Consider the following 17,488-nt stretch of genomic DNA (forward strand, 5'->3'; position numbering starts at 1 on the left):
GCTGGTCATTGTTTTATAATAAAATTTCTTATAAATACTTCGAGTTTCTTCTTTCCTCCTCATCTTTCCTTTCTTATTTTTCTATCTTTTCTCTCAATTTTATCATGCATATCTTTTGCAACTTCAATGCATAAACGATGTTTCATTTTTAATTTTGAATGTTTCCTAAATCTGAAAACGCGATAGACTACTATACATGTATGTCAAAGAAAATTGTATACCTAATTTTATAACATACTCAAATTTTTGCTAGATGAAAAATTTCATCCTCTTTAAATTTCATTTCTTTTGCATGGCAGAATTGTTAACTGAACCGTCGGACTTCAAAACTTTCTTAATAACCTTGACTTTCGTAGCCAGTTAAATTTCTACTCCAATTCATTACATATGTGTTTTTATTTTGTAGCTGCTTTAATTTTCATGTGAAATCGATAATATAAACTATGAAAATAGCTGTGTAGATGGTTTAATAAATGTCACTTTGCTTTTTTCCTTCCAAGCCATATTTTCATTTTTGGAAATTCAGCAAGTTTAATTAAATTTTCTTTATATATCAATCAAATGAACTAGTTGTCCGATTTTTGCTGACAATATAATCAGATTATCACTAGATTTTATGCTAGTGTCTGTAATTGAAAAATGCTTATCAATCCATCTAGCATCATTTCCTGATAATCAGTAAATGCATCGAATTTTTTGTATCTGTCTTTTTGCATTAAATGTAAATAAAAGTGTTATTTTTTTATGTGTATCATAATGACAATCAAAATTTTTAAATGATATGAACATAATATCCAACCATGTGAATGTTGTTTTTTAGCTAAAGTAAAACTGCAAGAGTAATTTTAAGCTAGCAAAATAATAAATGATAGATTACATTGCTCTGGATAATTTATTGGTATAATTATTGTTGCTGCAAACCACTTTTCCTATTTCAATTTTCTTTCTAACCAAATCTTAAACACAATGGTTCCATGAAGACTGAGGAAACTGAACTGATCTTATTTGTGACTATATTTCGAAAAGTTTTAAATTACTGTTGCGGATTAATGAATATGAAAAAAAAAGGAAGAGTTTTTTCCTCTTCGAACTCATACATTATTAGTTTAGCCACACCTGATAAAAAGTTCATTTCATTGAAAACATTCAACTTTTTTTTAATCCTAACTGAATTATATTTTATACTTGTCTAACTGAATTAGAATTATCATATCATTTCTTAATTTGCTATCCATATCTCTACAGTTCATTCATTCATTGTAAATGCAAATTTTAATTTGGCTTAACCATATTTTTCGATTAGGATGACTTGATCACCTATGAAAAATGATTCATTTATAATCATCAAAAAAAAAGTTTTTATTTTGGAGTAATATATCTGTGAGCTATCGTAAAATACTATCGTGAAACACTATGTTTGTATTTACATTTTAACAAATAATATTTGCAGTAGGATTTTGATAATAAAAAATCTGAAGCCGTAAAGATTTACATTAATATGGCAGCAGCGCTTGCAGAATTAATTAATAAGTACCGGCATAACCGGAAAATGCTATTATTCATTGTATACATTGCTTTGTTTTTGGATAATATGCTTCTGACTACCGTTGGTATGTTTCTATCATTCCAAGTAACAATAGAACATTTAATAAATTATCGAAAATTTAAGTATTAGTTTAAAACAAGCATACGGATTTTATTAATAATTTATCTGTTTTATTGATATTCTGTTCAGAGAAAATTTTTTATGGTTAATTTATATGATTTCATAATTTTTTTTTCCCTTTTTTTTTTGCAGTACCAATTATGCCGGAATATCTTTTACGACTATCACATCCAAATTCAACAGATTTACTGCTTTATGATAAATTACCGGTAGTAACACATTCACGAGGCAGACGTACTGCTTTTATGCAAAATGAAAAGGAAACAAGAAATGAAGAAACATTCATTTGGGACGATGCTTGGGAAACTCCAATGGATGTAGATGCTGCAACAGAATGGCGAAAAAGTCCATTGAATCCATTTAGTAAAAGCAAAAATTCGAGGAAAAAACCATTTAGAAAAGGTTCGATGATTGGAAAAGCATTTGGGAAGAGTTTAAAAATTTATGATATAATTTTTAATTTTTGCTTAATTAAGATTGAAATTTGACAAAAGATTTAAATTTTATAATAACACATAAATTTCCTCTGCTAGGTAAAACAACTGGAACAGGTATGCGAATCAAAACAACAACAGAAACATCCACTAGAAATGAAAATACAGAAATGAATCAAAGAGTTATGCCAAATGCTGCAGAAGAAATACGACGACATGATACTTTAGCTGAAGAAAATGTTTACGTAGGATTAATGTTTGGATCAAAAGCACTTGTACAACTATTAACAAATCCATGGATTGGTCCCCTTACAAATAAGTTAGTTTTTAGGAAATATTTCTTGATAACATTCAAGAATTAATTATGTTAACTTTCTTATTAGTAGTAACATAAAAATATTTATTTAAAAAGATAGCAAAAGAAAATGCAGCTATAACTTATTTATACATAATTTCTAAAAAAAAAAGAAAAAAAGAATCTTTCTAAATTTCCCTCAATTTTTTCATTCATTGCTTGTATAAATTACAGAATTGGTTACACGGTACCAATGTTTGCTGGTTTTTGTGTTATGTTTTTATCAACCTTAATGTTTACATTTGGTACATCATTTGCTGTACTTTGGCTTGCTCGAGCTCTACAAGGTGTTGGATCAGCATGTACAAGCACTTCAGGTTTGCTAAAGTTATGTTCGACATGACCGGAAGAAAGTCTACTCAAGAGTTAATGAATTTCTGGTTTCGTCATATGGACACTTCTCATCCTAAATATCTAATTTGATTTAAAAGGTATGGGAATGCTTGCACAAGCTTATCCGGACGATGAAGAACGCGGTAGTGTCATGGGTATAGCACTGGGCGGTCTAGCACTTGGCTTACTTGTTGGACCACCGTATGGGGGAGTATTATACCAGTGGTCAGGCAAAGAGTTGCCTTTCTTACTTCTTGCACTATTAGCTCTATTTGATGGCTGTAAGTTTTATTTGTTAGAAAAACAAAATAAACATTTTAAACGAATAATTACAAAAAAAAAAAAAAAAAAAAAAAACATTGCTGTTTAATGATTTAGTTACAATAAACAAGTTTTAAGAAATAATTTTGAAAATTTATGGATTTTTTAAGATAATAGAATAAGCTCAAAACTTCTCTATTTGATTAATTAAACTTCTAAGGGTCAAATATCTTAAAATGTTAAGAGTTAAAACGATACTGTTGTAGCTCTGCAGTTTTTGGTGCTTCAACCACATATGGATCGTTGTGAACCGGAAGGAACTGGCTTAAAAGAACTTGCAACTGATCCATATATTATTGTTGCTGCTGGTTACTATTTTTTTTTTATTTGGTCCTATTCTCAGCAAATATTGTTGAATTTTTTCTGAGCAATTTAGAGAGAGAATAAATGATTGCTAATTTGTTTCAAATAATCTCATTTTCAAATGCAATATATTTTAATATGCCAATTTTTTTCTTTTTTTTTCTCTCTGACATTTTGCAACTTTTTAATAATTTTCAGGATCAATAACAATTGGGAATCTTGGGATAGCAATGCTGGAACCATCGCTACCATTATGGATGATGGAATCCTGGCAGGCCAGTTCATTTGAACGTGGTATCGCTTTTCTTCCCGCTAGTATGTCATATCTTATTGGTACGAATATATTTGGACCATTGGCACATAAAATTGGACGGTTTGTTTTTATTTTGAAATAATTGATAATATTTGAGTTCTTCTTTTACTTAAATATGCGTTATTTAAAATTTTAAAATTCCAAAAAAAAAAAAAATAGACGTACCAAAAATTTTTAATTTCCAGTTGGCTAAGCAGTTTTCTGGGTCTCATGATAATCGGTATTTGCCTAATCGCTGTAAGTTGTTTGACCATATTATTCATAAGAACTTTTTCAGTTTTATTTTTTTAAAAAAAAGTAATTGTTGAAGAATGTTTCTGCAATAATATCGAGGCAAAAAAAAATGGGAAGAGTAGAGAAAAAATGTGGAGATACTATGCAGAACTATCACGCATGATATTCTCGTGCTGTAACTTTACAATTATTACCAGACACACTATTTTCGTATGTAAATTATGATTTTCAATTGATGGTTGCAATGATTTTAGATTCCAACAGCTCAAGGGGTTGGTGGATTAATGGTACCAAATTTCTTCATGGGCTTCTCGATTGGTAAGATAAATTAGGTACATCTGGTAAAGCATACATCTTGTGTTAAATAATATAAGGTATTCAAAAATCACAAAAATGGAGGGTGTGCATTCAAGGTATGATTGATGCGTCAATGTTTCCACTGATGGGTCATCTGGTGGATATACGTCACGTTGGTGTTTACGGATCAATATATGCAATTGCAGATGCAGCATTTTGCTTTGCTTTTGCTTTGGGCCCTTTTTTTTCTGGTCCTCTGGTCCGTTCTGTCGGTTTTGCTTCGTGAGTTTCTTAAACAGCTCTTACAATTGTCGCTATTAGCTGCAGGCAAATTCAAACAACAACTTAGAATAATGAGAAGACGAATATTAATTTTAAGAATATTAAGAAAAATATTTGAAAATATTTATTAAATACAAATAAATTTGTGAAGCATTTTGTTCTTATAGTACACAATATATTTACGATTAAACATTTCACCAAATTTTATTCATTCCGCTGAAGTGTTATTTCAAATTTGATTGATCAAAGAAATATTTATTACAGAACTTAAAATAATTTTCAGAATGCTTCGTATAATTGCGGTGATTAACTTTTTGTATGCTCCTCTGATGTTCTTTTTACGCAATCCACCAGCAACAAGCAAAATCGATGATGTATGCATATTATTTTCATTTTTGAATTTTATTTTTTGTTATAAATGATTTACTTGAAACCGTGCATCCACTCTTGATTCATTTCTTAGAATCATAGCAATTTGCCGATGTTCCCATTTTCTTCATTTATTTTTAGTTAATAATAGCTCCATCATTCCCAGAGATGATAAATTCACTGAAATTTTTGAAATTAATAAAAATATTGAAATTGAGATGCATCAGGAAATTCTGACAAACTCTATTTATTGATATATAAATTTGTCTAAACTGAAAGAAATGTTTTCTTTTAATAAAATGACATTTCAGATCATAATAAAGCAAGCAAAAACAACAAAATCCACAAATAACGTATATGAACAGAATATTGGCACTCCTAATTTAGCACATCCTGAAATACGAATGTTCGAAGGATATCATTACTGATTTCTACTGTTAACATACAACTATCAAATTTTGTGATAAAGATTTCTTGTAATTATAACTACTAGATTTCTGATAAAATTAATTCATACCATGTTAATTTTTAATATATATCGAAATTCTTCAAAAGAAAAAAGTTCTCTAAAACATTTGAAGAAATGGAAATTTCGTTTGCTTGAGAAATTTGCAATGGAAGAAAATAATAGTGCACATAGTGTTTCTTCATTAATGCTTGAAAAAGTGAAAACCGGAATTTCATAAGCTTAATGCGGATTCCGACGAAATTATTAGTTGTTAGGTTAAAAAAAATCATGATTTTAACTGGATTTCTTATGAATCCCCAGGTGGAAATTTATGAACCGAACTGAAATTGGTGGTTCTGGAGAACAGTTTTCAAACGAATATCGAAGCTTACTTAAATTCAAATGAGTAATCGAACATGTAAAGCTATACTCCTCACATAGACTGAAAGTTTGGTAATCTTCGGATGTAAATTTATCTGCTCGTTTCCAAAGGAAAAAGAAGCATTAAAAGAGGAATAGGAGGAAAGGTGATATTGACAAGGATGTGGAGGGAAATTTTCAAAAACTTAAAGTACCAGTTTAGGTTATCCAGTTTCACTCCTCTGTTTGATTCATTCCAATAATAAGCTTTCATTATCGGCAAAAACGATGAGGAACTATCGCACTGATATAAGAAATCATTTTAGGCAATTTGTGATCATTCTTCTCACTTTTGCATCAGTTCTTCCTTTGCTGTTATTATTCACAGAATACCATGTAAGTTATTAACAACGTCAACTTCATTAATAGCTTTCATAACTCGGTAATTTAACTAAATGGTAGCATTCCAAACTTTTTTAGAAAAATTTGGTATTCACCAACTGTATAGTTGTACCACATCAAGAAAGCCAATTATACAGAATATTCGGGTAAATCCAATGTCCTGATAATCTTCGCAAATTAAAGTTTAGCTTCCTCATTGAATAATTTAATGAAAAGATCAAAGAATGGTTTGCTTGTCTCATTCGTATGATAACTTTTTGCACTTCCAATTGCATCATTTTCATATTCGGAGAGGTCAAAATCAGTAATATAGCCTTAGATCATTTCTGAGATTAGTAAATTAGTGGATGGAACTAATGTTATATTTATGACCTTTCGCTTTACGACTGACTTTAGCTTAATCCTAGTGTTATTATAAAAAACAAAGAGATACCTCTCTGCTCTACAGAATATCTTTTGAAGCCAATAATGAAACTTCAGGTATCTTAACGTGATTGTTTACAACAAAACACGGAACTTTGTTGGACAAACAATTGAAATTACCATTTCGGCAATGGATACCATTAAAACACTGAAAGAGAAAATAATGGAAAAGACGGACATCCCAGTTGGAGTACAAGATATTACATTCGGAGGTACCACATACAACCTACGAATTTTTGGACAACTTTGCCTAATTCAATTACAGAAGTGAGTGAATGCTTCATAAAATACATTTACAGTCCAAAGTTTGGACGATGCAACAACAATCAAATACTACCATATCGAAGATGGATACACAGTATATTGTACACCAACTTATGTTGAAATACCACAACAGCCATCGCTTTAATAACGTTTACCAGTTGTATTTCCACTTTTTATGCTAAACGGATAAACACATTGCCTTTTCTTCGATATTACTACAAAACATAAAAACCCACTGATGATTGACAGGGTATATTAAAATACAACCAATACAATGAAAATCCCAGAAAAGAAACACATACTGATGGTTTACAGACACAATGAACACTATACAATGAGACAATCTTAGAAATTGATAACAATCAATCACTCGATCAAAGAGTAACAATTCGTTTCTATGTGTCTCGTTTAATACATCCGCAAGCGTTATGAAATGTCGACCAAATTTTCAGTAATGCAATTTTCAGCAACAATACAGCTGTGACTCACTGACAAAAATTTGAAAGTTGCGACCAATTTGAATCAGGAAGAAGTAACCTTCTTGACAAGTTCCGGAGTCTAAAAGGTTATCGTCATAATTTTAAAATTACCTAGAAACGGCAATGACATAGAAAAACAGTGCTGAACATAAAAACACCTCATATTTAAAAGTGTAGTATAAACATAATCATCGACCTTCTACTAGCATATACAGAAGAAACATGCCGAGGGATGACTGAACAAATGACATACAAACTTGGGTAGTCCCAACGACATTCAGTGATAATAGTGACACAATGACTGGTTTGTCTGTGAAGTTTTGGAGGCAAATAGGGCTGTAGTGACCACGCTACTGATGTAAACAAGTAACCAAGCCGCTGATGTCAACAACTGGCCAAGCTGAGGTAATTTGCAGTGGAGAAAAAGATATAACACAATTACCAAAAACAAAAAAAAGAGCAAGAACGCTCAACAATGACTGCTTTACACAAGTTGTTACAATCATCATGTTTATAACTTCGCATACAATTGATAACGCTTAATGAAATTTAAATACACATGAAGTATAAAAATGGAACTAATAGTATAATGAAGTGCAATAAAAATAGAACTAAGAATATACTGAAGTATAATGAACAAAAATCACTGAATTATAATGCAGTAATATCAATTCTGCTGAATAGTGGATGGATCAATGCCAACAAGTGGACTCCAAATACGAACTGTACAATCATCAGAGCAAGAAACCAATTGTGGTAACCTAGGATTCCATGCCACAGCATTTACACGTGCAGTATGCCCAGTCAGTTTTGCTATCAATTCCTCGGAACTTTGCTTCCATACATAAATACATTCATCTATAAATACAACACGTTTCTGTTAGTAAAAAATTGAAATTATAAAACTATGGTTCCTGAAAAAGTAAAATACCTAGATAAAGCTCTTTCTCTTCGCTGATGGGTAATGCTAATTATTAAATCTTCGTTGAAGTGAACTCAGCTAGCTGCTGACGACAGTAAGAGACAGAACTTTCTAACTTTACTGTTACGCTGCTCAAACAAATCCTACAACTGCCAAGGGAAGTCGGTCACTGAGAACAGTGCGAGAAACACCTATAACTTATGGATTATCCATAGCCAACCCTATTAGTTCGAACAATATTACGCTTTTATTAAGAAAAGGATTACAGAAGGGAATTATCGATGAAAAAAATACCTGTGGAACCAGTGGCGATATACGACTGTTCAGGGCCACCAAAAGCCGAATGAATAATAAAATCATGATGTGGGGCACCAACGAAAGATCTGATCAAAGTTCGTGTTCTTAAATCCCATAATCTCAAACCGTGCAATTTAGTATCAATCAAAACACGTCGCTCAGACTTATCCACTACAAATGTTGAAATCTGACTTAGTTCTTCAATAAGCGTTATTTCAGAATCATCGCTAAATCGATAGCTGCGAACTCTGAAAATCAGAGGATGCTTAAAGTGAAATAATAAAGTGCAAGTTTTACAGAAATTTAACTGTTGAAGATACCTGTTATGAGTATCTGCTGCTAAAACTGATCCATTCCTGAGACAGTGAACAGCGCGGATCCTATAACCCTCGAATTTTCCCTCAGATTTTACACTGTTCTTCGATAAAGTCTGGAAATGAAATATTCACAGCTTTTGGATCATTTTATATAACTGCTATTTTTGAATAACATTTTCGATATGCATAATAAAGGTAAAAAGAAAAAAGTAGCAACATTTGAATTCAGTATTTTTAATTAAAATACTGATTTCTGATTCAAAACTAAAAGTTAAGAAAAACAAAATATCCGGAAAATGATCAAAAAAATGACTCCTGAATAACAAACATCACTTAGGAAAAACTATAAAAACATACATATTGACAAAAATGTCCCATTTGATCAGCACAAACAAGTCTATAAGTGATTGATGAGTTCGGAACAAACGACATAACAGTGCTGTCGTTCGCTCTGTTTTCGACAACACAAAATATGACGCCGTTATGTACATCGTAAACGTGAACATCCGCTAAGTGACCTTCCGCAGCGCTTACGGCTAAAAGCGCACCATCATCACTCCAAGTTAACAACGATGAACTGCTTCTTCCTGAAGTTGTAAAAACAGCTAGGGAGAAGAAATGAGTGTAAGGAGAAAGAAAATTGACTTTTTTTTCTGAATATAATAAAAAATCTGGTAAATTTTTCTCTCTTAGACAGAAACGAGAATTCACAGTCCTGATGTTTAAAGGGTATTGTTAAACAATATATAATCCACGTAACACAGTTTTGTGAAAATAAACGGAGATTCATATTTCTCCCTTCATTAGCAGGAAATAAAAAGATTTCACAAGCGACGACGACATACCAGTAAGTTCTTTGTACGGCTCAACTGTAGATTCATTGATTATTTTCCAAATGTGTGCTGCTCCAGATCTGCTACCCGTTGCTAAATATTTTCCACAACGTGAAAACGCCGCACACCAAACCTCATCTGTATGTTTTGTTAACACCTAAAAACGTATAACGTTCTGACCAAAAAAAATAAAAATAAAAAAATCATGTGAGATACTTGCTTTATTATAATTACCTGGTGACGATTCAAATATGTGCGCAACAGAATCATATCGTTAACTTTTCAAGAAAAACAGATCGTTTCATAGGAAATGCTGTACCTGCGAAGTAAACATAGGGAAATGATCCCAGTCACACTGATGGTCTTCTAAAATATAATCTGGAGAAACATCGAAATCCTCTCTAACATGGAGATAACATTCGCGACACTGCATCTTCCATGCTGCAACATTTGACATAAATTTGATGACACAATTATAGTAAAAAAATCTGTGGAGTTATGAATTTCCTATTCGATAATTAATTCCAGATGTGGTCAGTGCGGTCAATGCAGCAGTTGAAACAAAGGAAAAAAGAGAGAAGAAATATAACTAGAAAAAAAGAATTACATTGCATGAGCAGTTTCTCCAGCCTATTACAAGGTAGCATAACTGTTGTGGGTAGTAACTGTTGAATTTCAGCTACCAGTATATTTCTCTCTCGTTCAGTACGATGTGCTCCTGTTTTCGCACATACATCTACGCTCTAAATCAATATTAGACAAAATAGACAAAACTAACTACGATAGATGATTATGAGGAAGGCATGTTTTCAATTCTGTATTTCCATCAATCCTTTAAAAAGTAGATTCGAGTAATTTGGAAGAATGGAATTTCTGGACACTAATGCAACAAAAAATGTATTCAATGAGCACTCAAGAAAAGTAGTAGAAACATCGTCTCAAAGAGACAGAGTTCATAATAATAATAAGCAAAGCATAAAAATATTTAATAATTCAAAAAATCTGAAATACCTTTGGGTCAACATATAGCAATGTTGCAAGAAAATTCCGACGATCAAAAAATGCAGGATCTGATGGAAAATCTACTGTCAACAAACTGAGTGCTTCCAGAACCTGAAAACTAAAAAGTTTAAATATCAAAGACATCCACTCTCGATGTACAATTCTTCAATGTCTTTGTTGAAAAGTAATCAAATACGAAGTTCTTACCCATCGAATGCATATAAAATATTACCCTTTCTTTGCCTAACAAATCAACGAATTTTTCTTCGTACAATTTCTCACGGATGCGCAATAAATTCAGACTGGTAACAAACGGCGACATTTTATCCACGATACCAAGGGCATGATCCCATTCACCTGCTACGATATATTCGCGTAAACGTACCGCTAAGGTATCTTCAAGACGACATCCACTTTCCGCAAATAGCGTCGCTACGGTTTCCCTGAAAATACGACCTGCCATTAAAATCTAGTAACCATTAAAATTTTCGTGAACTCTTAAAATATAGTTCAAGAGAATTTACAGTATAATGGTGGTAAAATTAAAATGTAATTATGTATATTTATGTCATTTTCAATAAAAAGAGTCAGGTAGCAACCGAAACCCATCTTTAAATAATGATAACAATTTAAAACTATCCACTGAAAATTTGATTACATAATTGATGTGCTTAACAACATACTGTAATCCAAGATTTTTGAGATACTGGCCGATGATACGAATTGTATTAACTTCTGCGGCACCAAGCGGAGGAGGTGACATCGGGGCCGAAACAAGACTCGTATCAGCGACATTTGGAGATCGACTTAATTGACTTTTTGATGTTTGCAAAGTTTCCTGAAAACTACAGACGCTACAAGATGAAAAGCGAAAGATAAATGATAGGCAAAAGTGAGTAAATCTCTGCTCCATTCAAAGTTAAAGATCATGTGTTTATCATAATGCTACGCAAAAGTTTCCAATCTAATCTAATCAATTTATTAGTAAAGTGTTGAGAACAAATCTTTATTTTTATTTTTTGTATATATATATATATATATATAAGAAAAAAGACTGTATATATAAACATACAAAAAAAAACTGTATATATATATAAGAAATACACTTTTTTTGTTGACCAACAGATTTCGGAGGTGACTGGATATATATATATATATATATATATATATATATAAGAAAAAACGAAGAAAATATACTTTTATGCGTTGACCAACAGATTTCGGAGGTGATTGCTGCTGTGCATGAATTCCTGCTGACTGCATGCTCCTGAAAGAAACTCGATTCACCTCCATTGGATATCTGAAACCCCAATTACAACAAAAGCCCGGCTTCCACTCCTCCTTTTTTCTTCTCAATTGTATATTGAAATTAAGGTCTCATTGATAAAATATAAATTTCTAACACTGACAGGGCAACCTAATTTCATTAACTGACAAAATTAATAAGCAAACTTAAAAATATTTTGCCTGGGTTTCTTCGCAGGTGGACCTTGGTCTGCGGCGTCAGCCAGCGAGTATTCCACACCACGCTCCACAGTGCTCGTAGATGAGGTCGAAGGCCTCAATTCCTCACTCTGAAATAGATTTTATTACCTAGCACACTGACCAGAGAGCATCAATCATTACACATAAATCGAAATGGGCTGTCTAAAGTATTGTAAATGTATACATTTGTGTACAAAAAATTTGTAACTGATACAACAACGTACGTATCAGACAACCTTACCCATGCGCAACTGACCAATGTTTTATTCAATATGATGCTAAACTATTTATCAAACTAATGAAGTCAGCCACTAATCAATAATACATATATGAATAATAATTACCATTGCAAGTCGAACTAGGTTACCGTGGAGTTATACGAAGGTTCAATAGACGGCCTGGATTAGCTGCATGCAACGAATTACAAGATGCAAGGGCGAGCAAATGATAAATTACCTAAATTAGAGCAGTCTACTCAGTTACATACATAAGTTCCTTAAAATACCCTCCTCTAATCCCATTTAGCGAACCCTGCTTCTCTTAAAATATGACTGTTACTCACATTTATATATCACCACTGTGTTATTCCACGTATGAGCCACCATAACAACTGACAGGCTTACTTTTGATCCGCTAAAGTTATAACTATAGGGAAAACAATGTAGGGAGTAATATAGCTCAGGGAATAATGCCACAATATCCTTTTTCATAGTTTCCTGCTGATAACGTAGAATACGGTTGAGATCGAATTTCGAAAAGCACTTACAATGTGTAAGCATTCATTTTCACCACTACTCGATAGAATCCAGATACTACAATTAGTAACATCTAGAGTAACTATACTACTATACTCAAAAGCCCTCTTTCTTGATCGACTTCTCATTTTCTCGAGAAGAAAAAACAGATTTTAGATCGTGAAATAATTTCTTATGCTTTTTTGGAGCCGGAAAGGGCGCGAAGGGCGCGAAATGCATTTGGGCAAATCTCGCACGGCCGGTCAACTTTTATAACTGTTCTTCTCGCAAGACATAAAAAGAGAAATTTAATCATTCAGCGCCGGAACCTACGAAATGCAGACAAAAGAACAAATGCAGAGATGATTCATAATCAAGAGAAGCTTTTTTTCCACAAACAGATGTTAAACAAGTCCGGAATAATATGACTGCACCAAGCCACACTGAATTCTAAAATGCAAAGCTTTACGGCTTAGTTGAGTATCTACAAATCACCTTTTATCCTTTCTCGCAACCTAAGCCTAATGCAACAAGTCCGGAAACAACAATATGTCGACTGAAAGTCAATCCAGAATCTGAGAGTTGTTACAGAAATGCACAAATTCCCGATAAAAAGTTAAAGCTTCGTCCTCAAAATAATAAAAATAATTCGCTTTCACTTAACTGCAGTTCATATACCCTACCAATAGAGTTCTTATTCAGTTATCATGCATGCACTTAGCCTTCCCAACGACACACGACACCCCTTCCTTGTCATTTTTCCTCCTCTATACGGTCCACACCTTACAACGTCAATCTTCACGGATTTAAGCACGAACGAAATCGTAAACACTGCGTAGAGCGTAGTGATGCCTCCCAGAGAACGCGTCAAATACTCGCTCCCCCTTACCCTCTCTACATACCCCTCATTGTCGTATCAGTGTATGTGTATGTATATATTATATGTGTATGTCTGTATTTCCCAATGGTGTGATTGTGTTTGCCGAGCACGTGTGGGTCTGTCTGTGTCTCTACACATGTATATATCTATATGCTTGTATAGATGTGTGTGCATATGTATGTTTAAGGGAGAAAATTGTAGGAGAGGGAAGAAGATTGAAGAAAGACATTACTTGTTGCGTTTGTAAGACGGAAGCGAGCTGACAACGGTGCGCGCAGTGCTTTGATATCCTGTCGGAAGAGTCGGAACTGTTGTTGTGGGTTCGTTTGTTGTTGCTGCGGTATTTTACTGCTTGCATGTTATTGTTGTTCGGTGCTGGGATATGTTTGAAGTACGCCAGTGACGTGTGTAGTGCTGATGGGAGACACGATATTGGTTGGTTGGTTACGACGAAGGTAGCGGAATTGGAATTATCGCCGTTCTACGACTATCATCTTCCGCAGTGGTTTCCAACTCATGCATGGACTGTTCTGGTACTACTAGTGGGTCCGAGGAGTGTTCCGTTATGTCATCACCATTAACGTGAACCAGTTGACTTTCGGACATTTAAAGCCTGAAATACAGCGTTTGTTACAGCAATGGTTCATGATGGGAAAATACGCGAACGGCACGTATTAATAGTTCATGCGCGAAATATATACGGTTTTTCTCGAGACAAAATGAAGATGTTTGAGTATGCAAATCGGGTGAAATGCCCCATATGGATACCCTGTTTTCTGTTTCTGAATACTATAGCAATGGTCATCGGTGGTTAGTATAATTGTCTGTCAGAAAATCCACGATAAATACCACGATAAATAGTTTGTGATATCCACATAGACTGTAACTATTTCAACACAGGATGAGTTCGGAGTGCATAGAAACCTACTTAGAATGAATTTCCTCTTCTCCATAGTGTCGTCCATGAATAGAACTTTGTGACTGTTCATTTACTAATCAGCAATAAGAAATGGAACTATAAGGAATAAATTACTTTGTAAACGTTCAATATACCATAAAAGACATATTCAAATGAAAAGAGAAACTGAATTAAGGTAGAAATGGAAGTAAATGGCTGCAATACGAGTAGCAGAATGCAGAGTAATAGTTCTTAGCAAACGGTACAAGCGCAAGTTCCTCCAAAACTATTAATATGTAAATTTGGAAAATCATGATTTAAAGAGCGAGAAATTGGCTGCTTCGATTCGAAAATAATCAATAATCAAGGAAGAATAAGGAAGCATTGTGCGCAACAGAATGACAAAAGATGGAAGGAAACATAAATGCGGTAAGATATGCAAGAGTACTGGAAAAGGATACGAATGAAATCTGAAGCTTGCAACCACAGAAACACCTGAAAGAAGAGATCTTTGATAGTTGTTCTGAATAGAAAACAGGAAGAGGTTGTTCAGGTGGTAACGCACCAGTTGTCATTTCTTAGAATGGCTCATCCGGATAGTTATCTTAGGACACTGCCATGTGTTCCTTCCCTGTGATGTATTTTGTCGCCCATATAAGCACAAATGTATACATATACACTTACACCCGTCCAATACACATACAAACATCCAACTGATGATTAAACTGATGTTCTCATTAATCGTCATCGTTTGGGAATAAATCCAAGCGAATAATATTAGCTATTCTCTTCTGACCTTTTTTCAATTATCTTGAACCAAGTCGACAAACTTCCAACATAGTCTTAATTACAGTCATTAAACATAAATAAACATATACACAAAACAAATACATTTTATGAATCCTAATAAAACTCATCTATTCCATTCAAATTTATGTCGCATGGTTCTTTTCTTCGCTTTGACAGAAGTGGAAACCTTAAGTAAATCTTTTCATGCGCTTGGCACACATTCCCTAAAGGACTGATGATACAATTTCAATGAAAAAAGTCGGAAGAGCGATAGAGAAAAAAATGGAAGAGGTGACGGATTTTTTGATTTTTTGAACTTGTGAAAGTGTCACGTCTTACTGAGCCTCATGAATGCGAAGGTAGAAACTGGTACCATAAATCGTTCTCAAAGAAGTAAAACTTTTTTTTTTTTTCGATGAACTTTGATTTCTTGTGGTTCCTTGACTTTTAATGCGTGCAGAAAATTTTTGAACAAGTAATTATTCTCTTCGTCGTAATTTCTCTATTAAAGAACAAATTATAGCACATTGAAATTCACCTCATGTTCGAGAGTTATTGTGAGGAGTCAACTGGTAATAAACAAATGAAGACAATACAAATGAATGATAGGTACGTATCAGTGATAAAATCCGTTCATTGATGCCTCCTACAGTGCCAATGACCTTCCTTTTGCCTAATCACTGAATGCGACATCATTGTACAATATGGATGTAACTGTTATCGCTGTAAACTTAATAATCTGTAACAGAATCATGTTCTAAGCATATGTCAATTACGTTTAAAAAAAATTAGTAAAAGATACCATTTACTAAAGGTAGCATTATAATCTACTACAGTTGCCACAGATAATATTACAATAACGTAGAATTTCTTGAATTACTATTACAATGTCATTATAATGTCATATACTTGAAAATTCGCCAAAGCAAATGCTTGTCAACTATCATTTGAGATATCATAAAAGAATACCACAAGAATGTTGAGGTCGCGTACAGTGACTCACAAAAGTAAAAGTGCAGATTTTTCCATTAAGCGCATTTTATGCTGAAAATTTGCATATAGCTAAATATTATGCTTCTAATCGACTTCAAAATAAATCTTCAAAAACTCTGATAACATGGCATACCTGATATCAGCCATGAATAGTGCTCCTGAGTTATTTTCATTGACGTTTTCCGTACGCACTGTTCCTTACACTTTGTCTTTCCTGAAAACTTCTGCCATGTATTTTTTCATAGTAAGGGAAACTTCATGAATTTCGTCATCTTTTCTTTTTTCCAATTCCCTACTATATTATCTTTTATTTGCATTAATGCATTTGTTGTTGACTTTTTGATTCCTACTAATACTGTTCCCTTAACAGGAAAGGTCTTTTTCTAGTTTCCCGGTGCATTATGGAATACTATAACTGAGGGATAAATATCCAGATAGGAATACGGTCAAATTTGTTAAATGGATAAAATGCACAGCAGATAGTATTGGAGGAAGTTTGGAGCCTTAACTGAATTTTTTCGTAACTTTTTCCAAAGTGTTATAGGATCTGATAATTCCAATAATGATTCCTCTCAGGTATGCAGTCTAATTTATGTTAGTAAAGGAATACAGTCAACAAAAAAATTTAGCAACATTTAGAGGTTCAGAGGCGTCCTTCAAAAGCAAACGGAAGAAACTGCTATTGCAATACGGTCCGGAGCCCGTCAAATTGAAACGCTTTTGGATCAACGTGTGAGTTTGTTGACATCTTTGTATATACTTAACTTTTTGTTTTCAATCTTTGTACTTTCTGCGACATCTTTCGTCATTCTTTTCCGTCTCTCTGCATTCAATGCTATGTACTGCTATATCGCACAATCAGTTCCCCAAACAATTTTTTGTTTGTTATTGTTCATACTTTATTGTTCATATTTATTGTTTTTTTCTTAGTTCGGAGTAATTATTTACAACTGAACTCTATCAGTTGTTAACGATATTTCTTCATTTATATTTTCGTTGTTGCTAAAATTAGAATTATTATCAAGTAAAGTTGTCATGGGTAACATTTTTAGCTT

At 33.2% G+C, this 17,488-nt stretch overlaps 3 protein-coding genes and 1 pseudogene across 5 annotated transcripts; 2 read left to right on the forward strand and 2 right to left on the reverse strand.

Annotated features, from left to right (window-relative positions):
* Positions 1 to 1,498: 1,498 nt before the first annotated feature.
* Bma-cat-1 (Uncharacterized protein) lies at positions 1,499 to 6,949 on the forward strand (the record flags this gene model as incomplete). The annotated part of the gene is made up of 14 exons (XM_001899598.2): positions 1,499 to 1,610; positions 1,799 to 2,068; positions 2,200 to 2,419; positions 2,630 to 2,772; positions 2,887 to 3,069; positions 3,316 to 3,417; positions 3,611 to 3,785; positions 3,911 to 3,962; positions 4,214 to 4,277; positions 4,373 to 4,538; positions 4,822 to 4,912; positions 5,219 to 5,313; positions 6,598 to 6,752; positions 6,840 to 6,949. 14 exons carry the CDS (start codon positions 1,499 to 1,501, stop codon positions 6,947 to 6,949), a joined length of 1,938 nt encoding a protein of 645 aa, XP_001899633.2.
* Positions 6,950 to 7,950: 1,001 nt separating this feature from the next.
* On the reverse strand, positions 7,951 to 14,111 carry Bm6496 (Uncharacterized protein; the record flags this gene model as incomplete). Of its 2 annotated transcripts, XM_043073419.1 has the most annotated exons (13): positions 7,951 to 8,141; positions 8,500 to 8,750; positions 8,823 to 8,932; positions 9,177 to 9,406; positions 9,665 to 9,809; positions 9,972 to 10,093; positions 10,260 to 10,395; positions 10,664 to 10,765; positions 10,887 to 11,097; positions 11,338 to 11,492; positions 11,852 to 11,921; positions 12,107 to 12,228; positions 13,986 to 14,111. In XM_043073419.1, 13 exons carry the CDS (start codon positions 14,109 to 14,111, stop codon positions 7,951 to 7,953), a joined length of 1,971 nt encoding a protein of 656 aa, XP_042929353.1. The 2 variants fall into 2 exon arrangements, with proteins under 2 accessions (XP_042929353.1, XP_001899631.2); XM_001899596.2 differs by lacking the exons at positions 12,107 to 12,228; positions 13,986 to 14,111 and having other exon boundaries at positions 11,852 to 11,947.
* Positions 14,110 to 14,568, forward strand: Bm10917 (Uncharacterized protein; the record flags this gene model as incomplete). The annotated part of the gene is made up of 2 exons (XM_043073420.1): positions 14,110 to 14,320; positions 14,390 to 14,568. The coding sequence occupies 2 exons, from the start codon at positions 14,110 to 14,112 to the stop codon at positions 14,566 to 14,568; spliced, it is 390 nt and encodes a 129-aa protein (XP_042929354.1).
* Positions 14,569 to 16,113: 1,545 nt separating this feature from the next.
* On the reverse strand, positions 16,114 to 16,606 carry Bm13549 (annotated as a pseudogene). Its single transcript has 3 exons — positions 16,567 to 16,606; positions 16,410 to 16,484; positions 16,114 to 16,179 (listed from the first exon to the last, which is right to left on the reverse strand). Coding segments are annotated over exons 1-3 (181 nt in total).
* Positions 16,607 to 17,488: the final 882 nt, after the last annotated feature.

Source organism: Brugia malayi, assembly GCF_000002995.4.
Source record: "Brugia malayi strain FR3 genome assembly, contig: Bm_v4_ChrX_scaffold_001, whole genome shotgun sequence".
NCBI lineage: Eukaryota > Metazoa > Nematoda > Chromadorea > Rhabditida > Onchocercidae > Brugia > Brugia malayi.